The 12,998-nt window shown below is 44.4% G+C and overlaps 1 protein-coding gene across 1 annotated transcript in view; it reads left to right on the forward strand.

The window, feature by feature from the left end:
* The window catches only part of GLT1D1 (glycosyltransferase 1 domain containing 1), a 93,384-nt gene that overhangs the window by 64,731 nt on the left and 15,655 nt on the right, over positions 1-12,998 (forward strand). The window contains exon 11 of the mRNA XM_044990215.1: positions 8,357-8,455. Within this exon, the coding sequence (XP_044846150.1) occupies positions 8,357-8,455 (99 nt within the window). The remainder of the gene's footprint in view (positions 1-8,356; positions 8,456-12,998) is intronic.

The following is a 12,998-nucleotide window of genomic DNA, read 5'->3' on the forward strand; positions in this document are numbered from 1 at the left end:
AGAAGGCTATGATGCTTCCAAAGTTTTCATTGCTGCATTTTTTTTTAATGTTCACCAATTGTTGAGAATTGCTGGAGCATACCAACAGCATCTTATCTCTAATTTGAGATCTAAGAAGAATCAAGGAATACCAACCACATCCAACTGAAATTATATAGAGAAGTTAACTAGGTAGAATATTATCATCGGAATCTGAATTTGCCAGGGTGTAGAGTTAACATGTAAAGTGCTTTGAGATCTTTAATTTCTGAAGTGGTTTGGAACTCGGTTTTAGATCTCCTCCAGAAAACAGCAGCACAGTAACCCCGAGCATCATGCCAGGGCAGTGGTTCAGTACTAAATCAGAGGAATGAGTGTGACCTGTCAAGTCACCACCACTACCACTACTACCTCCTGCAGCACTTGCATGTTCCCTTAAAGGTCTCTCATCCAAGAAATGACCAACACTCAACCTGATTTATCTGGTGAGGGAGGGGGAGAACAGAACCAACGTGGGGATATAAGATCTCCATGGGTCTCCCACAGAAGTGATTCTGCTGGGGGTATGAATAGCTTTTCCACGGGGGTGGAATATTTGTAATAATCTCGACAAGGATCTTTTGACTAAGATTTCCAGTCCCCTCCCTTAGGTTTTAATGTGGGAAGGAACAATCTGGCCTAGCAGGCAGGTTAGTATTTTAACAAGTGTTTGTTGAGTGAAAAATGTAAGTCAGTGTGAATTTACTTGAAAGAAACTATTGACCTCAGTTCAGGGATTATTGATTTCAGCTCTGCTTTGTTGAAGCCACAGTTCTGACAAGGTTTCGTTCTGATGCCTGAAAGACTAAATCAGTTATCAGCAGGATTCTGATGAAGGTTTGTGTGTGAGAAATAGTATATCACTACTCTATATGCAGCTTTTCATAATTGTACTATGAAAGAGTCAAGCAGCACTTCAAGGGGAAAGCTGCCTTAGTCTAAATTTCTGTTACATAGCTCCAGTGAGTAAGTTTCAAGGTGTAGGGCTGCCACAAAACCTCTATTCTCCTTGAAAACCAGCATATAAATAGAACAGTAAATGGCTTCCCATTTATTACCCTGTCCGTACACTAAACCTCACAAAGCTACTAAGCCAAAGGAGCACTCCTTGCACCAGTGCACGTTGCCTTTATCACACATCTCACTCAGTCACTCACAATGTTAATTTCTTTCTTTCTGGGTGTTTGCCTCCCATTGAAAAATTGTATTTGGGATACATAATCCCCCAGAGGCTTTCATCTACATTTCTCTGTATTGAATTTCATTTTATTTCCTACTCATACAGTAGATCCTTTGGTATTATTTCTCTACCCTAATTTGGGGTGGGTAGCTACTAGACATGGCCCAGTTTAGTACTGTTTGTAGTTTAAGCCACTTAAAGCTATTTTCAGAGACTCGCTACACTGAAAATGGAGGGCTAGTCTTCTATTTTTGTAGTTGCTAAATACGCTCAAATAACCTGTGAAGTAATTGAAGTGAAAAATGAAACTCCCCTCCTCTAGGTGCAAGAATTGACCCGTGGTAGTTTGTGTGTCATTTTTCTTGTACATGATGCTATTTAAAGAGGTATCATTCCACCCATTTTCCATCATTGTATTGATGGGATAATTTCAAAACCTGTAGCCAATTTTGGCTTGTGTTCATGCATAATCATGCATTAAAAAATGCATCTACTTCCAAATCGTCCAAACTGAGCTTGTTATGACTCTGGATTGTTTTACGTTGGCCTCTTCTTCTTATGTATGTTGATGCAGAATATGTTTATTTTGCTTCCTATTCTGGAGATAAAATAAGGCAGCATCTGCTACTATTTCTGCCTCCACCAAATTTCTTTATATATATTATTTTACCAAAGTTTTCTTTGTGTTGTTAAGAAAATGCTACCTGATAATTTACAGTTGGGATAAATAGGATCTAACAGTGGAGGCTTGAAAATGGCCCTGGCTATTGAGTCCAATTCACTTGACTGTGAATACTGTATAACATATTCTCATAACAAGACGCATTGTCTAATGGCCTGAGAATGTCACTGGTGTCAGGAACTCCTGAGTAATAATCCCTGCTCTGACAATGGCTCCCTCTTGGGCTTTGGACAAGTGACTTACCGCCTGAGAAGTGCTGAGAACTCACAATTCACATTTGTTTTTGATCTCCAGCTCTCCCCAGAGAAGGCGCTCAGCATTTCTGAAAGTCAGGCCATTAACCTCTCTTTACTGTCTCCACAGTGCTGCTATTAAAGTCAGCCCCAGTTACCATTCAGGAGTAATGGAGAGAACCTTTACCTATCTCCGTGAGTGATATCTGTTGGTAAATGTTGACTTATTATGGTAGCACTCTACTTACTCAAACCTTATTAGGGACTATGTTAGAATGAACAACTGTAAAGAGTTATGAAGATGTCACAGCTAAGTATTTTTCAAAAATCAATAGCTCCTTCAGGGCTTGTACTTTCTCTGAGAGCAGGGGACATGAAGCCACAAGGAGACTTAATTTCCTTCCACCACTCATAAACTGATTTAGTTGGGGTTGGTCCTGCTTTGAGCAGGGGGTTGGACTAGATGACCACCTGAGGTCTCTTTCAACCTCATCTTCTATGATTCTATGAAACCAGCACTGGGTCAACTGCTGAATGAAGACAGATGGATTTTATCCTGCCTTAGTGCAGGGGACTGGACTAGAAGACCTCTGGAGGTCCCTTCCAGTCCAGTGCTTGTCTGATTCTATGGGCACATCCATTTTTGGAGTGTGCTAACATAACCTGAGCTGACCCTGGAGGCCATGTGACAGTGATACAGAGCTAGTCCCCTTCAAAAGTCTGAGCATGCTGGGTCAAGCTCGCATCAAATAAGTTACCGAGCTAGAGTCCCAAACTGTATAGGAAAGATGATTAATGGATCGTGCACTGGATTGGGATTCAAGAGATCTGGGTCCAGTTTTTGGCTCAGTCACAGATTTCATGTATGACCTTGGGCAAGTCACTTAATCTCATTCTTCATCTATAAAATGGGAATAATAGCTCACAGAGGAGTTGGGAGACTAAAATCCACTAACGATTATGATGTGCCCAGATATTACAATAATGAAGGCCATATAAATACCTGTATGGGTGGTAACTTTTATTTGTTAGCTCACTTTAAAGACAGTAGGAAGCTCAGTCCAGTTTAGAATTGATGACAGTCTTCCATTGACCTCAATGACAGCAGAATCAGGTCCTTTGTTTTCCATTAAGAAACTGCATGAGGCTTGCATTTTTAGTGACATTGACCCTTGAACCACCTAGTGCCTGTTATAAATTTAGAATGATTTTGGTTTTGTATTAATTCCCTTTGGATAATTACACAATAGGATTTGATGGTTCAGTGGAACCACCTCCCTTAAAAACATCTCTCTTGAAAGAAGTCTCAGTTTAATTAGGCAAACTGGCTACCTGATGTGACCAATAGGAAGAGCCATCTGTCAAGGTCTTGTTTTATTAACAAGACAAATCAAACTAAAAATGTTTCGATCAGAGATGGAACAAACATGCTGGGGTTTAGAAACCAAATTCCTGTCAACTGGGAAATTTAAAATGTAGTGAGGTCATTTTTTTTTTTTTGAATAGGAGATATACCAATCTCCTAGAACTGGAAGGGACCTTGAAAGGTCATTGAGTCCAGCCCCCTGCCTTCACTAGCAGGACCAATTTTTGCCCTAGATCCCTAAGTGGCCCCCTCAAGGATTGAACTCACAACCCTGGGTTTAGCAGGCCAATGCTCAAGCCACTGAGCTAGCCTTCCCCCCCATATATCCTGTAAATGTTTATGCACATGCTTAACTTTATTCATGAGTCATCAGTTGTTCCTACAAACTATAAAATCATGTCTGGTTCAAATCTAGCTCTGGTTTGAAGTGACCAGAAATCATTACCATCTGATTGTTTGATTTAGTCATCTAAGACCTGTTTTTAGCATCCAGATCACACAAAAAAATGTCACAATTGCCACCTTTTCTTCTTAACAGTCACGGAAGAAGGGACAAGTGTGGGCTTAGAAGATAATCTTTGACCTCTTATAAATCAGAAATAAAACATTGTTGGGCGGGTGCAGGGAATTGATTACTATCACTGTCCATATAGTAACTTGCTGCGTAATGGCTGAATGAAAGATTTTGACTCTAACAACCTTTCACCACAGCACCTTTCCTCCACTCTAAAATTTATGTAAACTGTTGTAAAAATCATGAGATCCTGCTGGAATTAAAAAACCCCAAAGCAACGAACCAACTAAAGAAAACAACACGGAAATGGAGGAATCACTGGGTGTCCACCCTCTAATATACAATACACTGTATTGTGGTGCAAAATCCAATCTCAGCCATCATGTGAAGCCCAGACCTGGTGTCTCAGAACAACTCCCAGAAAGCCAAGGAAGAAAAAATTAAGCTGCAGGACAGGAGGTAAAAAGTGAGGGGATACCAGAATGACACAAACAGAAAGGGCTATAAGGCAGAAAATGAAGGACACTCCAAAAAAGACCATACAATGAATAAAAACTGCAATTCCCTCCTCCAGACTTAGCATTGCTAATTAGAAATGTGTACTGTGTACCATGCTTTGAAAAAGTAACTTTATACCCTGTATCCTTCTCAAATTACTCTTAAACACATTTGCAGTCAGGATAAGGTAACAAAACAGTGGGCCACCAGAATAAACTCTTACATTAACTTGTTATTGGCAGGGCCCAGGTCAGTAAATTATATATATATTTTCAGCAATACCACCATATTTGGGGTCGGGAAGGAATTTTCCTCTGGGGCAGATTGGCAGAGGCCCTGGAGGTTTTTCACCTTCCTCTGCAGCATGGGGCACGGGTCACTTGCTGGAGGATTCTCTGCAGCTTGAGGTCTTCAAACCACAATTTGAGGACTTCAATAACTCAGACATAGGTTAGGGGTTTGTTATAGAAGTGGGTGGGTGAGATTCTGTGGCCTGCATTGTGCAGGAGGTCAGATTAGATGATCATAATGGTCCCTTCTGACCTTAAAGTCTATGAGTCTATGATTCTTTTTACTGCTTAAAAATAGAGTAAGCATCTAAATTAAATTCAAGGCTACTTGATGCAGTAATTATTTACAGCACCATCCATTTGTGTAAGATTGGCTGGTGCGAAGCCAACTCTTGTCTTATCCAGTTGGCCATCTGTTCTGTCTTTCAGTGGTTGTAATTCATCAATACCTATATGATTCCAGGCCTCAGAGTTTTTCAGATGTTACGTTCAATCGTCCTCAATCTCCAGCTAGCAAGAACATCACGCTCCTTCTCCACTGGGTTCAGAAATGAAATAAAAACTAAAGTGCAAATCCTCAAAAATTTGTAGTTGCCTATATCCCTTTGATTTCAATAGAAGTTAGATGCCTAAATACCTTTGAGGATCTGGGCCTTTGTGGCCACTTTTAATGAGCTGCAGTCTGTGTGGCATTCAGAGACAAAAAATGAATAAATGTGCTATGACAAAGTGCATAATAATGTGGGAACACACTCGCCCAGACGGAGGTGCAGCAATATTGTAATAAATGTACCAGGCCCCAACACTAAACTCAACCTAAGGCAGAATTGAGATGGGGCACTAGTACATTGAGTTGTTCATCATTATTCATGTATCAAGTGGTGTGTGATGTCCTTTTGTTCAGTCTGTCTAATTTACTTGAGTGGATAGCAGACAGTTACAACAGCCCATTCTGGAGCACCGAGAGGAATTCTGAAAAAAAAGGATAATTTCTTTGACTAAGGCTCTTTTTCACTTGGATAGAGCATCCAGGATAGCCTTGTTAATATGAAAAAATCTACACGAAGTAGCCAGTTTTGAAGTACCACAGCATTTTTTTAAAGTGAAGGAGAAATATAAATTCAGAGAGCCAAGTACTGTGTTGTGCATATCTCCCCACTGAAATCCATGGGGCGTAAGTCAGTGCAGAACTGGACCCTAAGAGTTATATAAAAAAAATTTTTTTTAATATGTCCATTGTCACCTAGTCATATTGCTCTTGTGGTGATGCTTTCAGAGAGAGGACTTTTCCTGTCACTAAGCTAGTTCAGACAGGGAACCCATCCATTCATTCTAGAGCCCACCATATTTCACTCTGAGCCTGTCTGTTTAAGTTGATAGTGCTTTTGATACTTGTTCTGTTCTAACCCAGTGGGAAAGCAATGTTCCCTAAGGCCTTGTCATCCTCAGGGGGATAGGAAGCTTTTCGGGAATTGCCATCACGCTAGCTTTCCCTCCCGTCTTCCAAAATGTTAATTGCCGAGGTGGTTGTCTGAAAGAAGCGGCAACCTGTAGTCCCTTACTTCTGAATCCTGGCCTTGAGGGCCACAGCATAAAAAAACAGAGGCATTAGACAATCTAGGCCTGAATCAGTGTCTTGAGCCCATCTCTAGTGGTTACCTGGTTCACATATCTGGAGACAGTTGTCATATCCCCCACCATACATGTGATTAGGACCAGATTTACAAAGGTATTTAGGCACCTAATACTGTAGATTTTCAAAAGCACTTAAGTGGGCTAGGCGCCTGCGCCTCCCATTGACTTTCACTTTTAAAAATCGCTCTAGACTCCTTTTTGCATCTCTAGGTGCCTAAATCCCTACATAAATCTGGTCCTTACTCATTTATCCAAGCTAATTAGACCATTTAATTTCTTCTCATCAATCTGTTGCTCTGAATTACCTCCAGTTGACCCACTATTTCTGGTATATAGGCTAGAAGAGGTATGTCATTAAGGATTATTAATATTATTTTTAGAGCTATCTGCTGAAAGGCATGTTAGCATCAAGAGGACAATGGGATTTGTATGTCTAGGGCAAATTTCTCTACAGTGGTACAGTGTAAACTATGTTTACCTTGGATATTTTAAACTGTGAATGCATGTTGCTACGCTATGCATTCCTTTACCCTTAACTCGCACTTGGCGTTGTACGCTAGTGGTTGGGGTATCAAGTCTTGTCCAGATTCAAAAACAAAAGAAGTGTTCGTCTTCCTCATTTCTTCCCCTACCCCTTAGCTTTTTTTCCCATGCTACTTATGCTGAAGGAAAATTGCTCCCCATCAGAGACTGTAATGACAGTAATTAAAAATGTGTTCTCTCCAAAGTGACAGTGAATCAGTATGAAATGGATTGAACATTTTGGAGAGTGAATTTCTTTCTGTTTGACACTGTGATAATTGTACAAGACGAGCCATTATATATTCAGGGTTTGCGAATTTCAAGATTTCCAAATCCAGGAATGGTAATTAAAATTTCACATCAGGGCTTGACAAATGCATGAGTAGGCGGTGGGCAGGGATGGGGTGACTGGGGCTTACACACTGGTTTCTGCACACTTAAACTTGCATTCCAAAGTTTCTAGCCCTTCTCTTTATAATGGAGACGATTTACTGGAAGTGAACCGATGCAGTGCTGTATCTATGCTCCTGAATCTACAGACAGCCTGAAATGATATGAGAACCGTCTTGAGGCTACATGCGCCCCCATGTATGCGTATATAGAAGGGAGTCTGCAGCCACATAAGGGGAGGGCATTTCTGCTTCTGCAACATGCTACCTGACTTCTCAAAAGCCTGGCCTTGGGGACTCTGTGGGTGTTGAGGGAATGGGCCAGATTTTTCCCCACAAAAACTCCTGGATTGCAGTAACTATTTTAGTGGCCAAAAGAGTTATTTTGAGAAAATCTGCAATTCCTCCCTCATACACAGGCCTGCTTAGTGAGATCTCTATTACTGCATTAATGGAAAAAATGACTCTGTCTAATAGAAATGCTTAGGAAAAAATCTGAGGAGGTCTGGTGACACAGGAAACTATCGCATACTTTTGCAGTTTAGTACATATTAGCCCCCCGATAGTCATAGGTTATATTCTCACTTATTTATCCATGCACTCACTTTAATAATTGATGTCCTGCATGATCTCTGCAGGTTCAGGATTTGGTTTGTGGTTTGTTTCTTTCCAGGTTTTTCAAACAATGAACAGTGAATTTATTTTATTTATAGGCTACTTATATTGTGTGAATGGAAGTATATTTTTTTCATTATGAGTTTATATTTTATATAAAAACAATAAAAATAAAGTTAGAAAGAACTGGAGGAATCTGATACAAATTACTGTTACAGGCTGAATTAGCTTATGCCAGCTGCCCTCCATGCTTGGAACCCTCTTTTGGGTTTTACTTTTTTTACTTGGGGGTGGGGAGTAGAAAGGGGCAGTTTTTGCGGCAGGTTTCTTACTATGACTATTCTTATTTCTCACCACAAACTCCTCTTAAAATGAACCCTAACTAACAAAATCTTTTTTCTCCACATTCTTTAGGCAATGGATTTAGATGTTCCAGTGCTGGCGAGGAACATTCCTGGGAACGCAGCAATAATACAACACAAAGTAACAGGACTATTATTTACAGATCCCCAGGTAACAAGAACAACAAAAATCAAATAAAAACCAGAGCATAACAAAACAACCCTTTCCAAAAATTATTTTTCTTTTCCATGAACTGCTCGTGTCTCGGTGCCCTGCTCGTGGTAATTTTCAGCGGTTATACTCTCATTCTCTTAAAAAACCTACAAGCCTACCCTGCTTTTACTGAAGTGCTGTTGCTATCTCATGCTGTCTTTGAGGTTCACTGAATGCTGGGGAGGGTGGGGGTCGGCCTGACTGAATGCTTCTTTCTAGCTTTAAGAATCTGCCAGTTGCTTGAATGCACTTCCGTCGAGCTCTTAGCTGCTTTAATTTAGTTTTGGGGGTTTCTTAGGCAAACCCTAGAATAGATGTTGTGCAGATGTCATATTTCCCTTCAAGCACTCGCTGAAATGTGAACATATATCGTAGAAACAGTGGATCACAGAATCAAAACGGGCTGTGAGTCCAAAGTTTAGGATGATAAGGTCATTGGTGGGATTACAGATAATGTTAATATAAAGAATTAGTAGGTCATGAATAACAGTAGGGCAGAAAATAGTTAACAGTTACATAGAAAATAAAGACTATGTTTTGCACTCTGTGGGTGTGGGAGAGAACTCTGTATATATTTACGTCCTAGAGATTCTTTGATTTGGGTGGGTTTTTATCCAATGTGGTTTGCCATTGCCCTGGTGCACTGTGTGCATAAGGGACTCTGCCACAAATTCCTTCCAGTCTTGAGTAAATCACATAATTTTTCTGCCTCACTTTCCCCATCATTAAAACAGAGACGGTAATACCATAGGAATATGGCAAAAGTTAATTAGTGCTTTGACAATTAAAACGGCTAGACTCAAGCTTAATTATATCTAAAGACGTTTTAAATTTTTATTATGAAGGCTCTGTGAAGTCAAAAACCTGCTTATTCACCATGCAGTCATTAGTTTTGATAATGAAGAGGGAAGACTCAATGATTAGAAATAGACACCAATATTTTTAATTCATAATCTAAGACAGAGCCGAATAATGTTTTGATTAGAAAGACAAACTTATTCTGCAGGACATTTGTTTAATGTGGTATCCCTAGATAGTCACCCGGGCTCCGATACAAGTCCCACTGGAGTTGGGCTGGGCCGATATTCCTTAAACTGCAAAAATCTCTTCTCATCATGAGTGTGACAGAGAGGTTGTACTGTAGTTTCTATTTGTTTGGCATGTCAGTGTATTGGATTATTGCTCTATTACTGTGTATTCCTAAAACACCCAATACCCTAGTACCCAAGGAATTCTATTAGTGGCTGTGATGAAAATCTATTAGAGTTTTAATATACAGTTTTCCAAGTCTCCATGCTCTCCTCTATGTGAAAAGCATTGTTTTTTCAGGTCAGACAATATCCCAGTTAAGCTAATGAGATGGTTTGGGGTTTTCGGAGGGGGGTATGAATCAATCTGTTTATTACATAAACCATAATTTACTAATACCAATCAGCAGCTAAACATGGTAGTTTTTTATCCAACCCCAAATAAAATAAAACTTCCTCAAACAGATTATTTGCTCATTTTGGAAAGTGGAAATGCATTACATTTACCAGCTTTGCTGTATGTGTGTGATTAATGTATGCTATTAAGTATAGTCTTGGGAAGGTGGATTCTTTTTATTTTCATTAGTTTTTTAACTGAAAAAATTATTTCAAGTAACATTTGTCTCTCTGGAGAATTCACTCATTGTTCTCTATGGTTTTCACAACTGAATCTTTGTTAATTACGGCAGTTTGTTTTCCTTTGGGTTTTTTTAATTACTCTCTGGGTGGCAGAGGCAGAGCTGTCATAAACTGTTCTAAGCTAGACCTATTTATGTAATTAAACCCTGATTCTGCTACTATGTCCACATGGAGTCCCATTGACTTCAGTGGGGATGCACACAGGCCCAGGGGGTCCATCAGCATGGATGTAGTTGCAGGATTGGGGCCTAATATTGAAATTCATACTGGTGACCTTCCTGGTATTAATAAATAGCAGGAACACACACAATGCCTCCCACACACCTTCAGTTAGGCCCTGATCATGAAACAGGTTACGCACATGCATAAATCTTTGCAGGAGCAGGGCCTATGCGAGGTCAAATTAACAAAAACGAATGGTACAACAGCATAGATTCATGGACAGGAAGGGACCTCGAAAGGTCATCTAGTCCAATCCCTGCACTCATGGCAGGACTAAGTAATATCTAGACCATCCCCAGTGACGGAGATTCCACAACCTCCCTAGGCAATTTATTCCAGTGCTTAACCGCCCTGACAGTTAGGAAGTTTTTCCTAATGTCCAACCTAAACCTCCCTTGCTGCCATTTAAGCCTATTACTTCTTGCCCCATCCTCAGAGGTCAAGAAAAACAATTTTTCTCCCTTCCCCTGTAACAACCTTTTATGTCCTTGAAAACTGTTTCATGTCCCCTCTGAGTCTTCTCTTCTCCAGACTAAACAAACTCAATTTTTAAAATCCTCCCCCACAGGTCATGTTTGCTAATCATTTTTGTTGCTCTTCTCTGGACTTTCTCCAATTTGTCCACATCTTTCCTGAAATGTGGCCCCCAGAACTGGACACACTACTCCAGTTGAGGACTAATCAGAGTAGAGTGGAAGAATTACTTCTCGGATCTTGCTTACACGACTCCTGCTAATACAGCCCAGAATTATGTTTGCTTTTTTTTTACAACAGTGTTACATTGTTGACTCATAATTAGCTTGTGGTCCACTATGACCCTGTAAGCTGGGCCGCCGTTGCTACCTCCGCTGGCGGAGGGGGCGGGGCGAGGAGCCCGGCCCACGCCCTTCTAGCACGGGCCGGCCAGCAATTGTCCACAGAGCGCCCTCCGGTCGGGAAGGGCCGGGAGAAGTCTCTGGCGGGCCCCCTTTTGGCGGGGGACTGCGGGCAGTGGTCCACGGCGCGCCCCAGGCAGGGGAGCGCCGGCAAAAGTCTCTAGCGGCCCCTTTTCGCAGGGGGGCCGCTGGCAGTGGCCGACGGCGCGCCCCAGGCAGGGGAACGCCGGCAAAAGGTCTCTGGCGGGCCCCTGTTAGCAGGGGGCCGCTGGCAATGGCCCACGGCGCGCCCCAGGCGGGGGAACGCCGGCAAAAGTCTCTGGCGGACTCCTTAGGGCGGGGGGCCGCAGGCAATGGTCCACGGCGTGCCCCAGGCAGGGGAACGCCGGCAAAAGTCTCTGGCGGGCCCCCTTTTGGCGGGGTACCGTGGGCACTGGTCCACGGCGCGCCCCGGGCAGGGGAGCGCCGGTAAAAGTCTCTAGCGGCCCCTTTTAGCAGGGGGGCCACTGGCAATGGCCCACGGCGCGCCCCAGGCAGGGGAACGCCGGCAAAAAGTCTCTGGCGGGCCCCTTTTAGCAGGGGGCCGCTGGCAATGGCCCACGGCGTGCCCCAGGCAGGGGAACGCTGGCAACAGTCTCTGGCGGACCCCTTGTGGCAGGGGGTCGCAGGCAGTGGTCCACGGCGTGCCCCAAGCAGGGGAACGCCGGCAAAAGTCTCTGGCGGACCCCTTGTGGCAGGGGACCGCGGGCAGTGGCCCACGGCGCGCCCCAGGCAGGGGAACGCCGGGAAAAGTCTCTAGCGGGCCCCTTTTAGCAGGGGGCCGCTGGCAAAGGTCCGGATGCACAAACCTCCGACTTGGTCGGGTAGGTGGCGGCAGGTAGCTCCGGCTCGTCGATGGGTTCGGGGTCCTCCGTTTCCCCGGGGTCAGCAGCTGAAGCGGGTGGAAGCAGTCCGGCGTCAGCCTCTACCTCCACCCAAGGCGCCCCCCCCCTGGAGCAAAGGGCCCTGCCCTTTGTACGCTCTGCTCCGCCCCTCCCACAGCTGGGGACGGGGTGAAACTTCCCTGGCTCCGCCCCCTCCTGGGGAACGTGCCGCGCGTCCCGGCCCGCTCTGCTACTAGGAGCGGAGCGGACGTGCCGGGGCCCCGCCCCAGTCGGCGGGGGCCGCGGCGCGTCCTGGCCTGCTCTGCGGCGGGGAGCGGAGCGGACGTGCCGGGGCCCCGCCCCCGTCGGCGGGGGCCGCGGTGCGTCCTGGCCCGCTCTGCGGCTGGGAGCAGAGCGGACGTGCTGGGGCCCCGCCCCAGTCGGCGGGGGCCGCGGCGCGTCCTGGCCCTGCTCGGTAGGGGGCCACCCAGGCTCCCTACATACCCCACCCCTCAAGTCCAGCTCCCGATCACCGGAGCTGGCGTCCTCAGCCTCGCCGAGGCGGGACAGGAAATCCGCGTTAGTGTGCTCGCGCCCCGCCCGGTGCCGAACCGTAAAGGCGTAGGGCTGCAACGCGAGGTACCACCGTTGCAGCCGGGGGTTTGTGTCCTTCATGGCGTTGAGCCACTTCAGGGGGGCGTGGTCCGTAACAAGCGTAAAGGGGGCACCAAGGAGGTAATAGCGGAGGGCGTCTACTGCCCACTTAACCGCCAGGGCCTCTTTCTCCAGAACGGAGTAGTTCCGTTCCCGGGGGAACAGCTTTCGGCTTAGGTAAACAACTGGGTGTTCCTCCCCATCGACCTCCTGCGAGAGG

Source organism: Mauremys mutica, chromosome 16 (genome assembly GCF_020497125.1).
Source record: "Mauremys mutica isolate MM-2020 ecotype Southern chromosome 16, ASM2049712v1, whole genome shotgun sequence".
In the NCBI taxonomy this organism is placed as follows: Eukaryota; Metazoa; Chordata; order Testudines; family Geoemydidae; genus Mauremys; species Mauremys mutica.